Source organism: Pagrus major, chromosome 24 (assembly GCF_040436345.1).
Source record: "Pagrus major chromosome 24, Pma_NU_1.0".
NCBI lineage: Eukaryota > Metazoa > Chordata > Actinopteri > Spariformes > Sparidae > Pagrus > Pagrus major.
The window spans coordinates 14,566,635-14,591,021 of record NC_133238.1 but is presented as its reverse complement, the minus strand read 5'-3'; the positions used below and the strand labels follow the sequence as shown (position 1 = coordinate 14,591,021).

General features: G+C 43.0%; 2 protein-coding genes across 3 annotated transcripts; one reads left to right on the top strand and one right to left on the bottom strand.

The window, feature by feature from the left end:
* The first annotated feature begins 7,797 nt into the window (after positions 1–7,797).
* Positions 7,798–10,100, top strand: LOC140992153 (pro-opiomelanocortin-like). Its single transcript, XM_073462420.1, has 3 exons — positions 7,798–7,871; positions 8,806–8,926; positions 9,549–10,100. Exons 2-3 carry the CDS (start codon positions 8,810–8,812, stop codon positions 10,098–10,100), a joined length of 669 nt encoding a protein of 222 aa, XP_073318521.1. The 5' UTR covers positions 7,798–7,871; positions 8,806–8,809.
* A 1,080-nt stretch (positions 10,101–11,180) lies between these two features.
* On the bottom strand, positions 11,181–21,752 carry LOC140992287 (protein EFR3 homolog B-like). Of its 2 annotated transcripts, none has more exons than XM_073462591.1 (20): positions 21,631–21,752; positions 21,402–21,552; positions 20,178–20,299; positions 19,910–20,059; positions 19,423–19,518; positions 19,266–19,344; positions 18,804–18,939; positions 18,560–18,712; positions 18,363–18,474; positions 18,191–18,251; positions 17,565–17,728; positions 17,242–17,317; positions 16,933–17,094; positions 16,313–16,444; positions 16,155–16,222; positions 15,721–15,854; positions 15,551–15,642; positions 15,427–15,475; positions 11,978–12,084; positions 11,181–11,557 (listed from the first exon to the last, which is right to left on the bottom strand). In XM_073462591.1, exons 1-20 carry the CDS (start codon positions 21,735–21,737, stop codon positions 11,423–11,425), a joined length of 2,286 nt encoding a protein of 761 aa, XP_073318692.1. In that variant the 5' UTR covers positions 21,738–21,752; the 3' UTR covers positions 11,181–11,422. The 2 variants fall into 2 exon arrangements, with proteins under 2 accessions (XP_073318692.1, XP_073318691.1); XM_073462590.1 differs by having other exon boundaries at positions 17,565–17,737; positions 18,200–18,251; positions 21,631–21,737.
* Between the last annotated feature and the right edge of the window lie 2,635 nt (positions 21,753–24,387).

The following is a 24,387-nucleotide window of genomic DNA, read 5'->3' as shown; positions in this document are numbered from 1 at the left end:
CTGAGAAGCTGGGCTTCATTAGTGACCAACGTGTGCGTACTTGTCGTTTCAAAAACAACTCTGCTGGAGTTTTTTGTGTAGCTGCATGTGGTGTGTTCCTATAAATAAACAAAAAATTGTCTACATCATGTTGTAATGACCTTCCTGACCCTTTTTGTTTACCCAGAGACTGTTTTAGATTTTGAACCAGTCTCTCTGCTGCTCCATTTGATGCTGGGTGGTATGGAGCTGACTTGATATGCTTTACCCCGTTCTTCTGTAAGAACGTTTCAAACTCTCTTGAGACCAGCTGCGGTCCATTGTCTGAAACTAACTCCTCTGCAAGCCCGTAAGCTGCAAACATCCCCCTGACTGCCTCAACAGTAGCTGTAGCTGTGGTGTTTGTCATAACCTTAACCTCTGGCCAGCGCGAGTATGCATCTGTGACTACAAGGAAATTGTCCTTTCCTTTCTGTGCAAAGTCTATGTGTATGCGCTGCCATGGTCTCTCTGGCCATTTCCAGGCGTGTGTTGGTGCAGTAGGTGGCATAGATTTGTTTGACTGGCACACCTGACAGTCTTTTACCAGGCCCTCTATGTCTGTGTCTAACTTAGGCCACCAAAAGTGACTTCTAGCTAGAGCTTTCATTTTAACAATTCCCCAGTGGTTTTCGTGTAGCTCTCTGAGCAGTGTGTCTCTCAGCGTAGCTGGTATAACAGCTCGCAGACCCCACAATACACAGTCCCCCTCTACTGTGAGCTCATCTCTCCTGGCCCAGTATGGTGTGAGAGCTGTGTCTGTGACATGTTTAGGCCAACCTGTTAGTGTGAAGTGTTTTACTTTCCCTAGGACCTGATCACTAGCTGTCTCTTTTGCTATATCCTTAGCTGTGATGGGCATGACATCTATGAATGACACTCTAAACTCCTGACTGCTTTCTGGACCTCTCTCTGAGAGAGGTAGTCTTGACAACGCGTCTGCGTTACCATGCTGCTGGGCGGACTTGTACTTTATGTCGTACTGGTATGCTGCCAGTATCAACGCCCACCTCTGTAATCTCGCTGCTGCTAGTGCTGGTACCCCTGTCTTGGGTCCTAAGATTTTCACGAGAGGCTTGTGGTCTGTAACAAGCAAAAACTTGCGACCATAAAGGTAGTCGTGGAACTTCATCACCCCAAAAATGAGTCCCAACGCTTCCTTTTCAATTTGTGCATAGTTTACCTCTGTCTTTGTGAGTGTGCGTGATGCATAAGCTATGGGCCTCTCATATCCATCAGGCATCACGTGAGAAATGACCGCTCCCACCCCGTAAGGAGACGCGTCACATGCCAGGATTACTGGCAAATGCGGGTCATAGTGTACTAACACTGAGGAGGAAGACAACTGTGCCTTGGTCCTCTCAAAGGCCTGTTGACGCTGTTCTGACCACACCCATTTTTGGTCCTTCTGAAGGAGCTCTGTCATAGGCTTGATAAGTGTGGAGAGGTTCTCTATGAATTTGCCATAGTATGTCAGTAAAGCTAAGTATGCTCTGAGCTCTGTTACGTTTTTGGGCACAGGCGCCTTTGCTATGGCGTCTGTCTTCTCCTGTACTGGGTGTATGCCCTGCTCATCTATCCTGTGACCTAAGTACATGACACTGTTTTGAAGGAATGCACACTTCTCTCTGTTCACCTTGAACCCTCGCTCTTGCAGCCTCTTTAGCACTGCTTCCACATTATGCAGGTGTTCCTCTGTGTCCCTCCCACTGATGAGTATGTCATCTAAAAAACAAACTGTGCCTGGGAGACCTTGTAGGACCTGGTCCATAATACGCTGAAAAACAGCTGGTGCACTGGACACTCCATAAGGTAACCTATTGACCTGGTAAAGGCCCTTCTGTGTGTTTATGGTGAGATACTTTCTGGACTCTGCGTCTATCTCTACCTGCTGGTAGGCCTGGGTAAGATCTAGTTTTGTAAACTGCTTCCCGCCTGCTAGTGTAGCAAAGAGATCCTGTGTCTTAGGTAATGGATACTGATCCACTTCAACCCACTCATTGAGACCCACCTTGTAATCACCACATATCCTGACTTTTCCTGTTTTCTTGGGCAGACACACTATAGGACTAGCCCACTCACTGTACTCTATAGGTATGATGACCCCCTGTTCTTCCAGCTCTACCAGGTGCTTGTCTACTGCATCTCTGAGTGCATAAGGTACTGGTCTAGCCTTACAGAACTTTGGTACAGCTTTTTCTGATACACGAACAGTTGCTTGGACCCCCTTTACCAGACCCAACTTGTCACTGAACACTTCAGAGTACTTTTCACAAAGCTGCTCTACTGGGCATGCTACATGGTTTACTTGTGACCAATCCAGTGAAAGATATTTGATCCAGTTTCTTCCCATAAGAGTAGGACCATTCCCTTCTGACACAAGTAACACTGACTTCAGCACTTGATCCTCACATTTCACTGTTACATCCATTTCACCTATCACTGCTATGACTTTTCCTGAATAGTCTTTTAGCACTACTTCAGATGGACGTAGTCTAAACCCGCTGAACCGTTTTTTGTACATTTTCTCTGACATAATAGACATAGCTGCCCCGCTGTCTATTTCCATTTTAACCTTTTCACCGTTTACTCTGACCAATACATTATACGGTTTTACATACTCACTGTCATCCCTAGATATAGAAAACAGTCCAAAGTCTTTTTCAGAGCTTCTCTGTTCCCCTGACAGTGGTTGTTGCTGGCTGCTCGCAGCTGTCAACTGCAGCAGCTCTGTGTCGTCTTCCTCTCCTGTCGCTGTAGACTGCTGCGGCTGTGTGTTGATGGTCGATGCAATGTAGCGCGTGCCTCTCGTTGCTTGGCTACTGTGTCGCGCTGTTTCAAAGCGTTGTTTTCCCCCGTAGGCTGGTGTTCCCCCCGCTGGCGGTGGTCTCTGACGACAGGCCCTCTCTAGGTGTCCCGATCGCTGGCAGCCCCGGCACTGGAAATCCTTGTAGCGGCACGTCTGTGGCGTGTGTCCGGTCCCCAAGCAGCGGTAGCAGGGCTTGCTCTCTCCCCCGCTGGCGCTCTGGTAGTCCGATGTCCTCTGGCTCTGCTGTTGCTTTGCCTTGGGTGGTCCCTGTCGCTGTCTTGTCACTTGGTCGGTCCTCATCTGTGGTTGCTGGAATTTCAGCATACTTCGGGTTGTGCACTCGAAGTTGTCAACAATGTCCAGCACTTTTGGCCACTCTAGCGCGTTACCATACGCGGCACTTAAAAGTTTTCCTCTCAAGTCCTTGTTGGCAACACCGTAAACAAGTTGGTCCCGCAGCTGCTCGTTTAGCGTAGCCCCAAACTCGCATGTCTTGGCCAGTCCTTTGAGAGACGCAATATATTCGGCTAGCGACTCTCCTGCCAACTGTGTTCTGCATCTGAAAACGTACCTTTCACTAAGTACATTTCTCTTCGGCTGATAAAAGCCCCGTAGAGCTTTCGTTAGCTCCTCCAGCGTAGCCTCACCCGGCTTCTGTGGTGTTAGCAGGTCCTTCAGGAGAGCGAACGTCTTCGGACCAACGACTGCCAGAAAAACCGCTCTCTTTCGGTCATCTTCTATATCGTTGGCCTCCACAAACTGATAAAAACGCTCCTCATATGCCTCGAAGCTCTCGATAGCTTCATCGAAGCATAAGCCTGACTCCGTGCTAAACATAGCCATGACAGCTCCCGTTAGTTGCCGTTAACGTTTTCTGGCTGGTTTCTGTCCGTTTGCTAACGTTAACCGTTAACCGTTAACCGTTAATCAACTGCCCAACTCGGTTGGTCACCGTCGTATTTTAAGGTAAAAATAATTACCAAAAAATAAACTTCCTCGTCGCCATTGTTGTGTACCGGGGTGTGGGTTCCGATGATGACTCCGAGTCGTATTGTTGATCTTTAGTTTCGTTGTTTATTTCCATCTCACAACATCTCAATAACAGAAACACCGGCAACTCCTCATACAGCTGATCGACACACTGAAGCGTTACCATGGTGCTGAACAGGACTCATATCGTATCACCATGACAACTTCAAACAATTTGCGACTTCATGTGAACCACTATTTATGCTATTTAATAAATAATAACAATAATATTAATATTCTATATTAATACACCACATCTGACCCGGTGGCTCCACTTGTTACAGACCAGTTTTAAAGTCCAACAGCAGGTGACGGACCGAAAAACCGGAGACCAAATAGTCCACATGGAACCGACGAGCTGCCGACTCGACGGCTCAGCGAGCCGAAGAAGTTCTGTGAAGTTCTGAGGTGGTGGGTTCGAGCCTGGAGTCAGAACCAGTATCTGATGACGTGGCTTCCACTGTTAAAGTTCTGAGTTCAGATCTTCGAGCTTTTCACACAATTATTTTGTCCTCAAAAGAAGTGAAATGCTCAAAGAAAGTGATTTCATTTAAGACTGATTCATTAGCTCAGGATGCTGAAGTGATGCTGTGAAGTCTGGAGGTTGTGGGTTCAATCCCTGGGTAGTTCAGCTGATTATTAAACCTGATGTCCACACAAAGAGTGAAATCCTCTAATAAACAGGGAAGTATCTCCAACTCATTAGCTCAGGAAGGTAAAGTGTTGCTTTGAAGATCAAAGGTTGTGAGTTCAAACCTTGACTGAATCTTCAAGGCTGGTGTCCACCTGTCTGATCCAGCAGCTCAGGTGGACTCAGTGAATTTTGAAGTCCAACACTCAGAAGTGAAAACCTAAAAGCGCTCAGAAAAGAGACGTTAGTGTGAAGGGGACGTGGTGGCGTGGTGGGTGGTGTTCATGGCTGTCAACACCAGAGGTGTTCACACAGGTTCGAATCCTGCCCGTCACCAGAACCTGGAGCCTCGGTCCTGCTGTGGTGGGAGAGGGAGGGGGCCGTGTCCCCTCCCGTGGTTTCAGAGAGATGGCAGCAGGGGGTTATGAATCGAACCATCACGAGCAGCTTAGATTTTAATGAAAGTGTTTTGAAGAGGAAACTTTCTCTTATTACAGAACATAATGGATTTTTCTTTAGCTAAAGAAAACATGTATTAAATTCACGGGCACTTGGAGGAAACCAAATACTTTCTCAGTTATGAATTTTTTTTAAATGCTTCCCATCACAGGCTCAAGTATCACACAAAGATAGAAAATGTCACCATTATTAGTGATTCTTTGGGTTTCTGCTTAATTGTTTTTGATTCTTCACAGGATGTAATGTCACGTTCAGTGGTTTTATTTCATAGGTAGATATTTTGACAGTTTTTCTTTGTGTGATACCGACAAAGTTCTGTATCCAAAAACCCAGAGATCATTTAGCACTTCCTGTTCCCACGTGTCAACGTCTGAGTGTGTTGAATGTGTTTTCAGTTAAATGTGTGAAATAAGGTGTGTTACAGGCTGAACACATTTACATGTTTTATTCATCATTAAATGTCCACAGTTTAATTATGAAGCTCTTCATGTGTTAAAAACAGTTAGCGGTTGCTAACAAGTGTCTGAATGAGACTACAGAGGTTGTCGGGGACATTAAACGTCCTCACAGCGAACACGGAGACTCATCTGCTCACTAGTCCGTCTTCACAGGCCACTTTAGTTACACACTGTTCTCACTCTGACTTTACAACTTTACATCGATCAGTTTATAGAAAACCTGGATAGTAATTGTGCAGTAAGACGCTCAGTGGTGGAGACGTTTAAGTCATGTGACCGTGATGTCGTCTGTTTGTAGCCGAGCATTAGCTTTTTACTGCTACGCATTTAATATGCATCAAACATCACAGAGTGGAGTTCATCTGTGGAGATTATCTGGTGAACAGAACCTGGAAGGATCAGAACCTTGAGTTTATTTTCTGCGATAATTCAAAATCCAGTTGAAACAAATCTGGTAGCCTTTTGTGAAATCTTACTGAGGTTTAGTTTCCATTGATCATTATTGTCTCTACATACATAAATAAAATGTAGGTTTTTTTCCTCCATCAGCCGTTATCTGTCAGTAATCTTGTCATTTTTCTAAATAAATGGTTCCTACGTATTAATAAAATGTGAGCAGAACAAAAGAGGAACATCAGAGCAGCTGACGAAACATTCACAGAACAACAGAGTGAATTTAATGACTGCAGCTGGTGAATAAAGTGCTTCCACGTCTGATGTGTCTTTACCTTGAGTCCTGCTCGTCTGACTTTTGCTTCATCATGCCATTACCTCTTTCCTCCTGAACGTGTGTGTGTGTGTGTGTGTGTGTGTGTGTGTGTTTGTTTGTGAAATGGCTTGAATGGAGGCTCAAGGCTGTGAGAGCAGTCTAATGGCTTTATATTTACCTGCCTGCTCAATTTGTTCCATTAGACAAAAAAGTAGCTCTTCAGAGAAATGACTTTACTACGACATGACCTGAAGTGTTCGGCTCACTGTGGAAATGTCTCCAACAGAAACGATTCAGCTGATCGGTTCACCCACAGCAGTCGTTCAAATAATGTGAAAGCAGGACTGGAGTGTAGACGTCAGCTGAAGGGAACTCACTTACTATAATAAACTAATGTTTGCTAATCTCTAACATGTTTATCTGATTCTTCTTAAGTTGAACATTTAATATCATTTAATGCAAATTGTTGTCATGTTGAGACGAATAAATTCAATATCTGCTAAAATTAAGTGAATGCAGTTTTTTTAAGTGTCAGTGTGTAAGTGAAAAACATGACGTCAGTGTTTCAGGCTAATCAGTTGTTTTAGTGTATTTACAGATACAGACGTGTTGTGATTGGACAATATGTTGAAAATAATAACAGAACTAAGTCTGAAGTTGTAGAAGTACTTTACAGAAAAGATTTACACACAGCCTCCCAGTGGACATAGAGCCTCCCAGTGGACATAGAGCCTCCCAGTGGACACAGAGCCTTAAAAATGAGCCTCCTAGACTCGTGGACATAGTGTAGACTAGTGGACATAGTGTAGACTAGTGGACACACAGCTTTAAGATAACTCTTCGGTGGACAAACAGAACCTATAAGTGGACCCTTACACAGGTTCCAGGTGGACGTAATCTTGGTCCCCTCTGCTCAGCGATCCGTTAAATGAGATAAACCCTCTGTGGACTCATCATTAGAGACGCTGAGTGCTCAGACAAAGGCCGATGCTGCAGCAGGTGTGTGTCCCTGTACACTCTGACCTGCAGGTGAATCCTGTCTTCTCTGCGATGACGACATGTCACTTCAGTGTTAATCTGCCAAATCTGCCGGCTGACATTTAACACAGCAGCAGCACTGAGGTGGTGAACGCACATTTACACGGTGTGTGTTCGACGTGTCGCTTTCATCCAGAGGAAACGTCTCATCTTCAGGCTCTGATGCTTATTTTCAATATTCTTGTTTCTAGTTTTCGCTGCAGCTGGAGGACGACGCTGTGCCGCTTTTGGTTGGTGATTATTTGTAAAAATCTGTCGTCACACAAAAAGCTGAAAACAGACATTACACAATAAAGTTGTTTCTTTTTTATGTAAAATGTATTTTAAATCATAAATCTTTGTGCTGCTGCTTAAAAAAACAGGAGCAACAAGTACAATGTGAAAGTGCATGAATGGATGTTTGTGTGTGTGTGTGTGTGTGTGTGTGTGTGTGTGTGTGTGTGAGGAGGAGGGGGATGATATTTAATTGATTGTCCATTTTCATGCAGCAGTGTGTATTGACAAGCATGAATGAATGTTGGTGGTGTGTGTGTGTGTGTGTGTGTGTGTGTGTGTGTGTGTGTGTGTGTGTGTGTGTGTGTGTCCTTGGCTGACAGACTATAAAAGTCGTCCGAACCTTCGGGCCGACAGAAGAGGAGAGAAACGACACAAATCTCCATCCAACGGCCGAACGACAGGAAAACACCAGCAATAAGAGAAAGAAGAAGAGCGGACGGAGTGGTGAGAATCTGCATTATCATTATTATTATTATTATTATTATTATTATTATTATTATTATTATTATTATTATCGATGTATTAATTTAATCCAGATCCAAACAGGTATTTGAGTTATAAAATATTCTTTACTATGTAAATAACACGACGAAAATCAGAAATTAATTTTAAAAGATATGATAAAGTCACAACAATGCACATTTATGATCACATTAAATTAATTTTAAAAAGAAGTCAAAAGAAAAAGTTACTATATGAAATTAAAGACATTCGTGAACTGAAATTCAAAAACTAAATACATTATAAATGTCACAATATTTATAATATAAATATATAAAACATTTTAAAAGTTTGCTTAAATACATGTGCAAAAATGTATTATAGTTTTAAGTAATAATGAATACAATGTAGTGGTTGGTAATAATATTAATATACAAAAAGTATAAACGACATTGTAAGTAAAATAAATCTATTTTCCATATTATTTTTTTTAAAATTGTAGTTATATTTTAACTTTTGGTAAAAAACAACAACAAAAAAAACCAAATAAAACATTAAAGAAAAAAGTACATTTAACTTAACTTATAACATGACTTTTATAAAAAATATTTTTTATATTATTATTTATATGGTTATGTATATTGTATTTGTTAATACAGAGTATTGAATGTAAAATGATTCGTGTGACATAAATAATATAAAAACTATGAAATAAAATTAAAGATGATTTTAAAAAAATCATAAAAAGAAAATGTTTAATTTAAAAGATAAATCAACAAAAATCAAACATGGAATATTTTTATTAAATTATCATATTTACATTTAGTATATTAATGTAAATGAATCACGTTTATTTTATTGTATTTGTCATTTAATAATAAATGATGTCTTCATGCCTGTCATGTCTTTTGTGTCCTTGTCTCCGATTGGCCGGCAGGAGAATGTGTCCTGCGTGGCTATTGGTGGCTGTGGTGGTTGTGGGCGTGGCCAAAGGAGCTGCCAGTCAGTGCTGGGAGCATCCGAGCTGTCAGGAGCTCAACTCTGAGAGCAGCGTGATGGTAACATTTATTATCATTTTTCTTCTTTGGTGTTTTAAGCTGCTTTATTTTCCTTCTTGAAGTTCGACGCTGCTCATATTTATATTTATATTTATATTTATATTTATATTCATCATGTTGTATCTTTGGAAGCTGCAGAAAATGTTTTGTCCCTTTTTCCTGTCAGGTAGCATCATCACTTTTGAATGAACTTGCATGTGATGCTCTGAAATAATAACAAATGTAAACCATAATTCACTGACAGCACTGCCGTGTTAACATGTTAAGGGGCCCCGGGGCAAAAAACTGCTGTTGGGCCCCTAATGCCCCCCCAAAAAAATATTTAGGAAATTGCAGAGTTTTTAGTGTAAAATGACTGAAAACAGTCAATTCAATGTACAAATAAGCATGAAATTAAATTCTTGACAGTCCTCACTCAAAGTCCACTTGCTTGTTATTTACGAAGCTTTCAACTGTAACGTGCGTCTTTTAAACTTTGACGAAAGCGACGATCAACACTCAAACATCCAAACATTTAGTGCACGAGGTTCTCAGAAGTCTTTGCGTGGCTTTATGTTGTGTTTTACAACCACATTCATATTTCTGTCACTGAGTCTCCTTTACGCCTCATCATCCTCTGCAGGAGTGTATCCAGCTTTGTCACTCCGACCTCACCGCGGAGACCCCCGTCATCCCAGGCATCGCCCACCTCCAACCTCCGCCTCCATCAGACCCCTCCTCCTTCACCCTCCCTTCCTCGTCCTCCTCTCCTCAGGCCAAACGCTCCTACTCCATGGAGCACTTCCGCTGGGGGAAGCCAGTTGGCCGAAAACGCCGCCCGGTCAAAGTCTACACCTCCAACGGCGTGGAGGAGGAGTCCGCCGAGGTCTTCCCTGGAGAGATACGGAGGCGTGAGCTCGCCAGTGAGCTGCTGGCAGCAGCAGCAGCAGCGCAGGAGGAGGAGGAGAAGGCGCAGGAGGTGATGGAGGAGGCGGAGGAGGAGCAGCAGCAGCTTCTAGGAGACGTCCAGGAGAAGAAAGATGGTTTGTACAAGATGAAGCACTTCCGCTGGAGTGGCCCGCCTGCCAGCAAACGCTACGGCGGCTTCATGAAGAGCTGGGACGAACGCAGCCAGAGACCGCTGCTCACGCTCTTCAAGAACGTCATCAACAAAGACGGACAGCAGCAGAAGTGAGAGGAGGAAGATGGAGAGGGAGGAGACGTTCTCATTGGCCAGGGAAGCTTGTTAGCAGACCAATAAAAAGCTTTGAAATCATGATTCTGAGTGACTGAGAGAGATGACGAGAGTGAGAAAGATGTTTTGATATTTATTGATTTATGTAAATAACTGTAAATGATATGAAAGCATAAAGAGTTATTTGCAAGCAAAAGAAAATTAGGTTTTTTTGTTCATCTCTTTGTGTATTTTCCAGTTACACAACATTTTCTCATTAAATCATCGAGTCGACTTCCACAATTAGGTCTCAGCTGATATTCACCGTCTTCAATAACATGAGCTCATAGTGACAATGATGGAAGACTTCAAGTCGAGATTTAAACTATTTTAGATTGTAAACAATATAGGCCAAAAAATATCTTTTGTTTTGTATTCTTGTATACAAAAACAATCATTTTCTTCCTTGTATCACAAAAAATAGGTAAATAGTTGGTAGATTTGGATGCATGTCAAAAATGTGTTTAATCACGTGTACTGTAAAGTACAATTATTTTCACAAGGTTCCACAAAAAAAATAAAAAAAGATAATCTTAGCCTTTGTACGATAGTTTAACATTTCCCATCTGGCAATGCTGGTATTGGCTCAGCTCACTTGGAACCTCAAACAGTACTAGTAACAACTTCTGACAATTAAACATGAAATACGAACGGTATCAAGTGGGTCGAGTCAAACATATCATGCAGTGGAAACACAGTACATGACCTTCATGATCCTCCATCCAAGTTTAGTGGAAATCTGTTCAGTAGATTTTGAGTAACCTGGCTGACAAACCAGCCAATCAACAATCCAACCAACCAACCAACCAACAATTCAACCAACCAACCAACATCAACAACTTTTGACAGTGAAAAAACAAAAAAGAACGGTTCCAAGTAAGTTTAGTCGAGCGTATCATGCAGTGGAAATAATGCGCATGATCCACATGTTGCTGCACAGAAATACAGTTCATGACATCCCGTTTCATGAACAGTCTGCAGACCCCAAAATAAGTCAGGTGGACGATCAAAACTCATGAATGAACGAAACAAAACAATAAATCATGAGCATAAGTTAATTGTTTTATTAGTGCAGTCCAAATCTACAGGACTTGTGTTCAGATTCACATCAGATCTGAAACTGAAGGATCAATAATTTCTCACAGACATTTAAACAGAAACACAGAAGGACAACATGATAAATCGGTCAATCAATTTCTCCTCTAAGTCAGAAAAATATAATCTGTCTTCATTAATGGGAATTCATGACATGAAGTGAGGAAAGCTTTAACGTCTCTGTGGGTCTAATAGACACACAGGTCGGGAAACTTCATCTCGTAGAGCGGCGTCGAGCGCGGCGGCGAGTGTCCAGACGGAGACGGAGGAGGACGTATGATCAAATCGAAGACCTGGTCCAGTTTCGTCTGAAGAAGAGACGTCTGGAGAGAGAGATTATCAGGAAACTGTCAAAGTGTTACAAGACGCACATGATGTGATTAGTCGTGTAATCAATTAGTCGATGAATTGTCTCATTGGCTGTTGTAGGCTCCATCGAGGGCATATCAGCTCCTCATAAGGTGTCAATCAAGCGGTCAGAGGATGGTGGCCACAGTATTAGTTATACTGGTAATACAGAGAGTAATCAAAGGAGTTTTTGCCAGTAAAAAGCTACGCTACGCTATTCCTTCGCTATTTTCTGGAAGCTTCAGCCTCGATCCTTTGACATTTATTGATTGTGAGAAACGGTGTGAAATAATTTTTGTTTCTCGTAATGCACGCAACAGAAATAACATCATTCATTCAAAAAACTGGGTTAATTACAACAAAGAATTGGAGGTCAGGATCAGACGTGGACTCACTCTGGCTCCACAGCAAGCGGCGATCTCCTCGAATGGAGCCGTCTGAAACTTCTCCACCAGCTGCATCCTCTTCCTCCTCTCCTCTTCCTCCACACCCCCTCTGTCTTCTGCAGGACGCATTTTCAAAATAAAAGGTAACATTCTTTTGTTAAAATAAAATTGCCGTCACTTTTTTGAATCAGATTAAACATCGTTTAGCTCATTGTTCAAAAGTTCAAAAGTCGACTTTATTGTCAAAACTGCAATATGTACAAGACATACAGAGAATTGAAATTGTGTTTCCCTCTGTCCAGACAGAAATAAGAAATATAAGGATATAAAGAATATAAAATAAAATAGAAATATAGATCTAAAAATAAAAATAAAAATAAAATATGTACAGCTAAGAGACATTCGGGAATATAAAGTCCGGAGATATAAATAGTGTGGAATAGGTATGTCAGTATTGGGATTGGATATAAATATAGATATAAATATGGCAGTTTGATATAAATATGACAGTATAAAATGGTGTAAACTGGTCTATGACAATGAAATTGTAAACATTCTTACACAGTGCAAATAGATTTTAAAGTGTTTTTGAGTTGTAAAAGTGGCTGGTGCCATGGGGGGGGGGGGGGGGGGGGGTCAACAATGTCCATAGTTAGTGGGGGCAGCGGGCGGAGAAGGAGAAGGAAGGGGGGGCAGCGCTGGGAGGGAGTTCAGCATCCTGATGGCCTGATGAATGAAACTGTCTCTCAGTCTGCTGGTTCTCGCTCGGAGGCTCCTCATCCTCCTCCCGGAAGGCAGGAGACTGAAGAGTTGGTGGTTGGGGTGGGTGGGGTCGCCCGCAGTGCTGAGTGCTTTGCGGGCCAGACGTGTGCTGTAAGTGTCCTGGAGGGAGGGGAGGGAGGCACCGATGATCCTCTCAGCTGCTCTTACTATGCGCTGCAGGGTCTTCTTGCAGGATGCAGTGCAGCTGCCGTACCACACAGTGATGCAGCTGGTCAGGATGCTCTCGGTGGTTCCACGGTAGAAGGTTGTCATGATGTGGACTGGTGCTCTGGCTCTTCTCAGTCTGCGGAGGAAGTAGAGGCGCTGCTGAGCTTTCCTGGCCAGTGATGCGGTGTTCCTGCTCCAGGAGAGGTCCTCAGAGAGGTGCACCCCCAGGAACCTGGTGCTGCTCACTCTCTCCACAGCAGCTCCATTGATAGTCAGTGGAGGGTGCTGGGTGGAGGCTCTCCGGAAGTCGACAACAATCTCCTTTGTCTTCTCCACGTTCAGAGAGAGATTGTTGTCTCTGCACCACTTGGCGAGTTGGCTCACCTCATCCCTGTAGTTTGACTCATTGTTGTTGTTGATGAGCCCCACCACAGTCGTGTCATCCGCAAACTTGACGAAGAGGTTGGTGTTGTGTGTTGGTGTGCAGTCATGGGTCAGCAGGGTGAACAGTAAGGGGCTGAGCACGCATCCTTGGGGAGCCCCTGTGTTCAGCACGATGGTGCTGGATGCGCTGCTGCCGACCCGGACTGCCTGTGGTCTTCCTGTCAGGAAGTCCAGCAACCAGTTACGGAGTGAGGTGTTTAGTCCTAAACAGTCCAGTTTCTGTATCAGCTGCTGGGGGATGATTGTGTTAAAAGCTGAACTGAAATCCAAGAACAACATCCTCACATATGAGTCCTTAGAGTCCAGGTGGGTGAGAGCTGAGTGGAGGGCGGTGGAGATTGCATCATCAGTGGACCGGTTGGCCCGATATGCAAACTGGTACGGGTCCAGGGAGGGAGGTAGGATGGATTTGATGTGCTGCATGACTAACCGCTCGAAGCACTTCATGATGATGGGGGTCAGTGCCACGGGGCGGTAGTCGTTGAAGCACGATGGGGAGGTCTTCTTTGGGACCGGGATGATGGTGGTGTTCTTGAAGCAGGTGGGGACAACAGCTTGGCTCAGGGAGGTGTTGAAGATGTCTGTGAGGACATCTGTGAGCTCCTCTGCACAGTCCTTCAGCACACGACCAGGAATGTTGTCCGGTCCTGCAGCTTTGCGAGCGTTGATCCTGGAGAGGGATCTCCTCACGCTGGCTGGAGTCAGGGACAGCACCTGGTCATCTGGAGGGGGTGTTGTCTTCTGTGCAGGTGTGGTGTTGTCGGCTTCAAACCGTCCAAAGAAGTGGTTCAGATCGTTCAGCAGAGTGATGTTGTTGTCACAGGTCTGTGGTCGAGGTTTGTAGTCCGTGATGGTCTGTAACCCCTGCCACAGGCTCCTTGTGTCTCTGCTGTCGGTGAAGTGGTGGGTTATCCTGTTGCTGTACTGCCTCTTTGCAAGTCTGATGCCACGGGACAGGTTGGCTCTTGCTGATCTCAGACCAGCCTCATCACCTGCTCTGAAAGCAGCGTTCCGGGCTTTCAGTAACCGATGGACTTCCCCCGTCAGCCATGGTTTCTGATTGGCCCGTACTGTGATGGTCTTGGTGTCCGTGACATCATCAATGCATTTGCTGATGTAGGCAGTAACAGTGTCTGAGTACTCCTGTATGTTGATGTGGTGGTTGTAGGTGGCTGCCTGCTTGAACATGTCCCAGTCTGTGGTGTCAAAGCAGTCCTGGAGTGCTGAGGAGGCACCCTCTGGCCACACCCGTACCTGCTTCTGAACCGGTCTGGTGACTTTGACCTTAGGCCTGTATGCTGGCATTAGCATAACAGTGATGTGGTCCGAAGCGCCGAGATGGGGGAGGGGTGAGGCCTTGTATGCTCCTCTCAATGTTGTGTAAACCTGGTCCAGTGTGTTGTTTCCCCTTGTTGCAAAGTCAATGTGTTGGTACACATTAGGAAACACTGTTTTGAGATTTGCATGATTGAAATCTCCAGCCACGATGAGAAGTCCCTCTGGATGGGCAGTCTGCTGTTCACTGATGGAGCTGTACAGTTCACTCAGTGCCTTGTCTCTATCATTGTTGTTACAGCTGGGAGGGATGTAGACTGCGACCAGCAGGATGGCAGAAAACTCCCTTGGTAGATAGAAAGGCCGGCACTTGATGATCATAAACTCCACAAGGGGTGAACAGTGTCTGCAAACCACCACAGCATCCTGACACCAAGCATCCCTGATGTACACACAGACCCCGTTGTTTAGTTTGATGAAGTTTGTGTTATACTTGATTGTTTCTTTTCCTCATGCCTGTAATACTGAATCTGTTTTTGTCTTATTGGTCTCAATTTTGCTTGTTTTTGTTTAAAAGTATCTTTATAAACTTCTTGTTTGTTTTAAATGAATCAATTTACATTTTATCTTTATTAGCCCCTTGAGACGAAGAAAAAAATAACAATTCATGTGAACAAATAACAGAATATAAACAGTAAGAGTTACTCGATAGGCTGAACTTGGAGAAGGGTGTAAATATATATTCAAATAATCAAAACAAAACTGCATTAAATCATTTGAATTTATTCATTTGGAATTGGACCGCTTACCGATGGCGTTCTTCAGTGTCTCAAAGGTGATCTGTTCTGTCTGAGGCTTCTATAGGAGACAGAGAGACACATCAGACAGACAGACAGACAAAAGGACAGACTGGTAAGACAGATAGACAGGTACCTGCTGTGCATCAGGACAGTACTGTGGGTCCATGTCTATCTGCAGAGAGATGACGTCTCCAATACTCTTCCTCTTAGACAGACGATCCTCATCTGAAACACACAGTAACACTCTGGATACACTCTCAGGACAGGAAGTGTGTGTTTGTGTGTGTGTGTGTGCGTGTATACCTGTTAGCTGAGGTGTGTATGGCGTGTTGAAGCGTTCGCTGTGTGCACTGTAGCTGCTTCCTGTCAAAGCCTCGCAGATCTTTAATTGGGCGAACAGACAGGATTCATCTATCTGCAGCTCACCTTCTGGTAGTCTGACACACACACACACACACACACACACACACACACACACACACACACACACACACACACACACACATTCAGTCTTTAAATATGTTTGTCAAAGTTCTGATTAATAATCTCGGTACGATTCTATTTTTTTCTGAAAGATAAAACACAGTATCATCAGCAAACTTGTGAACTTTGTGTAAGAGAGAACTCATAGTTTAATCGATTATTTTAAAATATTCTGTCCAGAGCAGAGAAGACATCTAATGTCACATTAACTCTCTCTCTTCACTGTCTCTCTGTGTCTCTCTGTGTCTCTCTACCTGGGTTTGTCACAAAAAATGTCCTCAGGCAGCAGGTGTGGAGCGTCCTTCTGTCGACTCTCTATGATCTGCACACAAACACAAAACACATTGACTATATATGATCTTGTGCATATACACACCGTCATTACTCTCACACACACACACTGTCTCCTCACCTGTGTGACGTGTTGGTGGAGCGGTGGAGGCGGACCCAGCTGGGACAACAGGTTGATGAAGGCGGCGCAGACAGCGTGAACGCCACAGCGGTTAAATACCGACAGACACTCATGACTGGACAATGCCAGCTCCTGACCAGCGAATGAAAAGAGAGAAAGAAGAATTAATCAAAGATTATTATTATTATTATTACTGTTTTTTTGCTAAATCTGCCAAGGAGGTTATGTTTTCAGCCATGTCGGTTTGATTTTTGGCTCAGTTGGTTGGTTTATTGGTTGCTTTGTTGGATAGTTGGTTGGTCGGCCCAAAATAGACCTCATTAACTTTTGGTGTGGGTCCAGATAAAGTGACAGAACCAGGGATTTTACTGACTTTCTTTAACACTATTCACAGATCCTGATGAAAAGAATCAGTTGTATTTAGGTGGCTGGTATCTCTGAGTGAATCCAGTTTAATGTGGATCCAAATACAAATTCAGATCTAGCAGATTTAAATATGTTGTATTTGATATTGGATTAGGCATGACTAACTTTAGAGACTTTTGTGTCTTTGCGGAGGTATACACTCTACTGAGTACCATTTGAGTTCTTAATATTATTACGATAGATGCTCTCTGTACCTGCAGAGCGAGGACTAGTCGGATCAGGTCCACCACCACCTCCTCATTGGCCAGTTCCACACTGAGTACAGCCAACAGGATGATGAGGGCCTGGTAGTGGCCCCGCCCACTGCTTTCCTCCTTACAGGTCAGGTAGACGTGTCTGTAGAGACGCTGAGCATGCTGCACACACAGGACATTGACTCAATAATGGTTGTCTCATTCTTCACAGAAATAATCAGATCAAACCTCTGTGAAACGACAATCAATCTGTAAATCTGTGTTAGTTTTTGTTCTCCTTTAGAGAAATGTGGTAAATGTTTTTCTCACCTTCCTGATGAACAAGTTGTCCTGTCGCGAGCATCTGTCCTCCTTCAGTTCCAACACAGAGACGTCAAACATCACACTGTGGACAGGCAGAAACAGTCTGTGACCATCAGTTACTCATAAAAATACATATATTTATAATTAAAAGAAGAAGATTTCCCTGCTGGAAATAATTCATCATCATTTGAAGGGAAATATGAGTTTAAAATGACCCAAAGACATCAAGCTCTGTGTGCAGTGACACCTGTCTGCCATAGGGTGGTGCCAGTTCACCTCAGTAAAAAGCTAAAAGGTCTGGGTGTGTGTTGTTTCTGTTGAGTTGTGACCTGACAGCGGTGAGTCTGGCGGCGTTGTGGCATCTGTCGATGAGCGAGGTGAGGATGGAGAGAACGAGAAGACGGATCTCTGGATCCTCCATCAGAGTGAAGGACAGCAGAGGCTCCAAGAAGGACGAGGGCAGCGCCGTCAACAGGTTACTGCTTTCATAACGCTCTGATACCTGACGGAGGAGCAGGAGACAGAGATGACACAAGTAGTAGTTTGGTGGGTTGTTTGTTAGCAAGTTTGGTATTTCAGTGAGTAGTTTGGTAGCACAGTCAATAACTAGTTAAGTAATTTGGTACATCAGTAGGTATATTGGTAGGAAGCAGTTCGATAAGTCGGTAGATAGTTTGGTAGCTAGTCCAGGATCTAGTTTGGTAGTTCAGCAGTTAAGAAGTTAGATAATTTTGTTTGTTCGGTAGATAATATCAGTAGGTAGCAGTAGTTCAGTACAAAGGTTGGTAGTTGGATAGGCAGGTAGGTAGCTCAGCAGGAAGACAGTTTGGTAGGAAGGTAGTTCTGGAGGGAGAATAAACCAAATGGAAAACTTTTGGAAAACTATGGAGAGTTCACACTGTGCTCCTTTGAATTAAAGGTAAGCTGAAGCAGCACACTGAAAACTACACTGAACTGAATTCACCTGGAGGAGAGACTTCAACAGCATCACCTGGATCATTCTGCTGCCCTCAAACCTGAGACAGACACACACATGTAAGGTCATAAAACACAAGTATCTGTGGTAATTTAATATTTAAAAGATGTAAAGTTGTGACAGGGGGGAGTTGAACTGGTGTGAGTGGTACCCGGCGTTGGGCGACCCCAGGGCGGGGTAGATACCAGGAACAGGGATCTTCCCCATGATGAACAGCATGACCTCTGACCTCTGGTAGATGGGAAGTGTGTTGGCAAAAGATCCTGGATAGAAAACACGGGTTCAGACGAGGTGACGACTTAAAAACTATTCAAAGACAACAGGGTAATAAAACCCCCTGAGCCTGACCGATGGTTTTGATGACGGCGTCCTGCAGCGTTTTCTCTTCACTTGAGGTGGTTTTGTGTTTCCCGGCGTTGTCATAGTAACCAGTCAGCTGGTAGTCGACACTCTGCCTCAGCTGTCGCAGTAACGTGTTGAACACTTCAAGTACTGTGGGACCTACAGTACACACAGAGGGTATTTAGTACCATATAAAGACAAGCACTGGTGGTGGGATTATACGTAACATACAGCGTTTACTCTGACTGACCTACAGATCCAGTGGCTTCTATAACAGCAGCTTCAGACAGGACTTCCACAATCCCGGCTCGGACTGAAGCTGGACTCCTGCTGTTAGCGTCCAGGTGACCCAACAGCTGCTGGATCACCAGGTGTGAATGCTGCGACTGAGGCAAAGAGAGTTCAGTTAATACGGTTAAATACATTTAATGAAAGTTAATTCCATGAGGTTTTGGTACAAAGTGAATTTATGTTTCAGCTCAGATGAATCATATGAAGTTACACACGAGACATATTAATGTACTGTGAAATTATATACAGCTTAATGTTTGTCACTGGAAGTTAACATACAAAAAGTTAATTCAATTAAATAATTTACAAAATACACTTGTTGGTACTGTGTACTGTAGTGTACTGTAGTGTACTGTGGTGTACTGTAGTGTACTGTAGTGTACTGTAGTGTAGTGTAGGTACTAACAGTGTTCTTACTAACCTGGATAGAGTACATGATGATCTGGAAACACTGAACAGCAAAGCTTCGTCCTTCCCAAAGACTGTGACTGTCCAGGTGCCTGAAACACACACAGGGTACAACTGATATACTACAAGTACTACTGCTACTGCTACTGTACACGAGGTGTGTATCTTACATCAGCACAGGTCTGATGGCGTTGTTAATGTGTCCATAAGCAGCTCGGCCCAGCAGCTCCCTGAAACACACCTCAGTCTGCTCTGCTGGAGACTCACTGCACACACACACACACACACACACACACACACACACACACACACACACACACACACACAGTTTAAATACCAACAGACATGTGAATCCACTCACCTGAGAAATTGTAGTTTAGCCTCCAACCAAACTCTGTACAAATTCTTGAGTATTTAATAAAACCACATCATGTTGCATTTTATTTATTGACTGAACTTTAAACATTTTGGTCCCTTTCAACCACATCGAGCTCATCTGGTGTCAGGTGTACAACTTTAGTCACGATTACTGCACTCCTTTATTTTTGTTTAGTCGAGTCCTGATTATTACAGATACATGTTTTAGCAGATGTTAAATGTGTTTAGTGTGTGTGTGTGTGTGTGTGTGTGTGTGTGTGTGTGTGTGTGTGTGTGTACCTGTCGGCGTGTGTGTGCTGCTGCAGGTTGACCAGCAGAGCGGGGACAATCTGCTCCATGTGACGAGGCTCCCAGATGTTCACCTGCAGCTCGTCGTCCACCGTCTTCCTGACTACACCCTGAAGACCACGGATCCCCGACACACGGATCCTGAACACACACACACACACACACACACACACACACACATCTTGACCAATCCTGTCGCAACCAAATTCAGAACATCTGGAATCAAAGCTGAGATAACGTTAGTAAAAAGCAGACTGACTTGTTCTGGACGTCGGGGTCTTCGTGTTCAGAGTGACACATCTCACTGAAGCGAGACACGAAGAAGTCGTAGCTGCGATGGTACGACGGCGTGTCCTCTTCGATGTTCGCAAACTTCACAAACTGAGCAAAAAAAGAAAACATTACGACATTTTAGTACTGAACAACGCTGACTGATATTTAACTACCAACAGATAATGTCTCCAGCCTGTATCGACCTGCTGATGATCCCTGTGTCATGAAGACCTCGTAGCAAACATCAAGGATTGAAGAGAACATGATAACTGTATGACACAAATATAATCTCTATCATTTACATGATTAAGTACAAACTCATCACTCAGATCATTATTCTGACAGGATTAAAGGACCTTTGTACCATTATTTTTGTTTAACTGGAAACAGCTGATATCTCTCTCTCTCCACAAAGACACCAGACTCCATTCACAAAAACACACATTTAACTGCACTCATATCAGATTCTGTTCCCTCGTTTACCGACGGGAGGAGAGCCCACAGATTACTTTGTAACTTTTGGGAGTTTTCTTCACTTCTGTTTATCAACCTGACTGCAGCACACTGTAAAAAAATAATGAAACCACTGGCTAATAACTGCAGTAAATTCACAGCAGTATACTGCATTTATTTTACAGTAACATAAATGAAAATCAGATTAATATATTCTGTTTCTACAGTAACCCAGACACAAGTTTATTTTGAAAAGACATGATTTTGATGTAAAATTACGATATGAAACTGTAATAAGATTTTGTTATTGTTAAGTTATTGTGAATATACAAATTTAAAGTACACTACATGTATAGTATTATTACAGCAATGTACCGTGCTAGCCTGTTGTGCGCATGTTAGCCTGTTAGCATGCTAGCATGTGTACCTTGTTGGACCACTTGTAGACTTGTTGTTAGCCTGTTGTTAGCATGTGTACTTTGTTACTGTACGCTGCTGTGCCATAATTACAGTATTTGCCATCTTTATCGCTTCAGTTTGCTGCTCAAATTCAAATTCACAGCAGCTCACACTAATACTCCAGATAATCACCCATCATGCATTGCAAAAGCCCGATTACAGTAGTTTACTGTGAAAATTGACTCTGCTGCTTGTCACCAGTGCAGTGACCTGTGGAGGTGAATGTCATGTCGACTGCTGACCGGAGCTACATTTAAAGGACTATTGTACATTGACACATTGCAGTTGCAGGACGAACCGAGCTGGTGGCGAGGATGTGGAGGTGTGGTTTGTCGGCCTCCAGCAGCAGACGCAGCGTACTGAGGAAACTCTCCACCAGCAGGTTGATGCTCTGACAGTGACACGCCAGCAGCAGCTGCTCCATCGCCTCCATCGCTATACACACATACCTGCAGAACAAACACACTCACGTCACACCCGTGTTACCATGTGTGTGTTGTCATTGTCGTGACGTTGTGTGTACTGACCCGTAGCGGTGGCGGTTCAGCTCTCTGGTCAGTCGCTCCGACAGGTACGCGGCGATGCGGTCCAGTTTCTCCGGAGCCGACAGAGCGAAGAACGTCAGCTTCTCCATGTTGGCTTTCACCAGCCCGTCCTACACACACACACACACACACACACACACACACACACATACACACACACACACCAACCAACCTCTGTACAATTTTCTGGGTATTTAAGCATTTTAACATCTGGTTTAATTTTACTTCCCTAGTTTCAACTCAAGGTCGACTTACTGACATTTTAAGCTCTTTCAAACACATCGAGGTCAACAAATAAACTTTCATGCTCAACTCCAGAAATAACTATACAATTAAATGCATCAGAAATAATATTAAAAATAAATCTTTAAAGGCATTTATTAATTTATAAAACGTGACATAAACTGATATTTCTGTTGTAATTTTATTCCTGATTTTTTTACTGTAAATTCCAAGATTTATCTACGTACCCATCTTATTTGTTTGTGTGTGTGTGTGTGTGTGTGTGTGTGTGTGTGTGTACCTCCGGGTCTTCTGGGAAAATATTATCAACCAGCCGCTTGTAGCGAGGACGTAACGCCCAGCAGCAGCCACACAGACCTGGAAATTAAAAGATTAAAAGGTGAACATTTACGGCAAATGAGAAAATATAGTTAAAAATCAGGAGACCTTCAAAATAAAAGCCTGTAATGAGTATTTGACACTCGTGGGGGCGGCAGAGAGTCTGTCAGCGTTTAACCGTCTCTTCTCCAGATTTTACTTCAATTTTTCATCTCTCTCCATGTTCAGTGTGTGAGATTAGAGGAGACAAGAGATCGACCAATGGTCAACTGCCAACTCATCACACACACACACACACACACACACACACACACACACACACACACCACACACACAGACACTACAGTGCAGCAGCAGTAATACTACGTCTTAAGCGTTAATCCAGCGGTGGCTTGTTGTTACGTAATGTGTTTATATTGTTGTTTTTAGTTAGTGAGCTTAAAGAGTCGACTCTGCAGCGACGCAGGTTCAATCCCCCCACATGTGACCTGCAGCAAGGCACCGGGCTGATACCTGAGTCCAAGACTGTGGAAAAATTCTCTCAAACACAACGTGTTTATAAGTCAGTAATAAATACTTGTGATTAATTATTATTATATATATATTAAGTAAGACGGTAAAGAGTGAGCAAGATGTTCTCTTTATTTTAGTTCAGCTACGGAAGTAAAATTCTGCCAAAAACAAATCAAATTAATAACAAACGAAGAGTGTTTTTTTAAACTTATCTCATAATTTTGACTCAATTAAAATCTCACAATTTTTTATTTAGCAAGTAAAAAGTTTGGCTTGTGACTTAATATCTCACAATCTGGAGATACATTTTGAGTCATCTCGGAGCTCTCCTCCCGTCGGTCAACGTCTCCGGATCAGAACAGAATCTGATGAGACTCCAGGTGTTTGTTCTGGATCTGCAAATGTCTTTTGTTTTGTTTTGTTTTGAGTTACAGATTATGTGTTCAAAATTGGTTTTGTTAAGTAAAAGTACTTTTAACTTGTATAACATAACAAGCCAGAACAAAGTCTTTACTTTTCTTATCATTTCTGTCGTCTCTCACGATTCATTCAGCAGATTAAAAAAATACATCTTTTTGTGACTTATATTTGTGATTTAACCTGTTCAGATAAACTCAAACCAAAACAGGTGGTTCAGTTTTAAATTGTCGTCTCCAGTCCAGCAGGTGGCGCTAATACCGAAAAACACTTAAATGTCATAATTTTCACTTAATATCTCGTAAGTTTTGACTTTTGTTACTCACTACATGTATTTCTATCTATTAAAACATGAAGGCAATTATAAGATATAAATAAATGGGCAGCTAATGTGGAAAACCTTCAACCTAAAGCATAAAACACATTAAAATATATGAATATGTTACAATTAATGAGATTTTCCTTTATTCATTCCATTAAAAATAGCAAAGCATCGTAATAAGTAAAATGAAAGACTTTAAGATGTTTTGCAAATAAATATAGTTGTACACAATGTCGGAGACATTTTATAATAACTCTGTTTATATGTTTAATTTTAAAGCTCTTTACTTTTTGTCACCTTTAGCATCGAGCAGCTGCAAACGCAGCAACACAACCTGCAGATAACTGAAGAAAATGTTCAATAAATGTTTAAATTTCTCACCGTACATGAAGACGACTCCGTCAGCTCACATCCACGCTGTCACTCCCATCACTCACACACACACACACACACACACACACACACACACACACACACACACACGTTTATAGTTAATCCTCTCCACACACACACACATTAAACCCACCTCCTTTCATTCACCGTCAGTTAAGAACCTCGTACCTCCACATTCAGAGGACGATGTTACAATCTGAGGTTTCATGTTAACGACCTGTTTGTTGTCGTTAAAACTGATTTAATACAAATTATAATAAATATTCTCAGCAGCTGAAAGATTGTGTGTGTGTGTGTGTGTGTGTGTGTGTGTGTGTGTGTGTGTGTGTGTGTGTGTGTGTGCGCGTGATCTGGGCCATGTGCAGCAGCTCAGCGCTCTATAATCTGCTCTGGATTTATTTATCATTCCAGCCGAAACAGAAAAAAAAAAACATATCAGAAACCTGCAGAAGTGAAGCAGCCTCAGTCGTCCTCGCCGCAGTAAAACTACTCCGTGTTTACTGCGAACAGGAGGACACAGAAGTACAAATACT

Coding starts and splice junctions, on each gene's coding strand:
- LOC140992153 (XM_073462420.1), top strand. CDS start 8,810: ATGTGTCCTGCGTGGCTATTGGTGGCTGTGGTGGTTGTGGGCGTGGCC. Junction 8,927..9,548: donor ACTCTGAGAGCAGCGTGATG/GTAACATTTATT, acceptor CATCCTCTGCAG/GAGTGTATCCAGCTTTGTCA.
- LOC140992287 (XM_073462591.1), bottom strand. CDS start 21,737: ATGGAGAAGCTGACGTTCTTCGCTCTGTCGGCTCCGGAGAAACTGGAC. Junction 21,553..21,630: donor CTGAACCGCCACCGCTACGG/GTCAGTACACAC, acceptor TTTGTTCTGCAG/GTATGTGTGTATAGCGATGG. Junction 18,940..19,265: donor TCATCATGTACTCTATCCAG/GTTAGTAAGAAC, acceptor TCTTTGCCTCAG/TCGCAGCATTCACACCTGGT.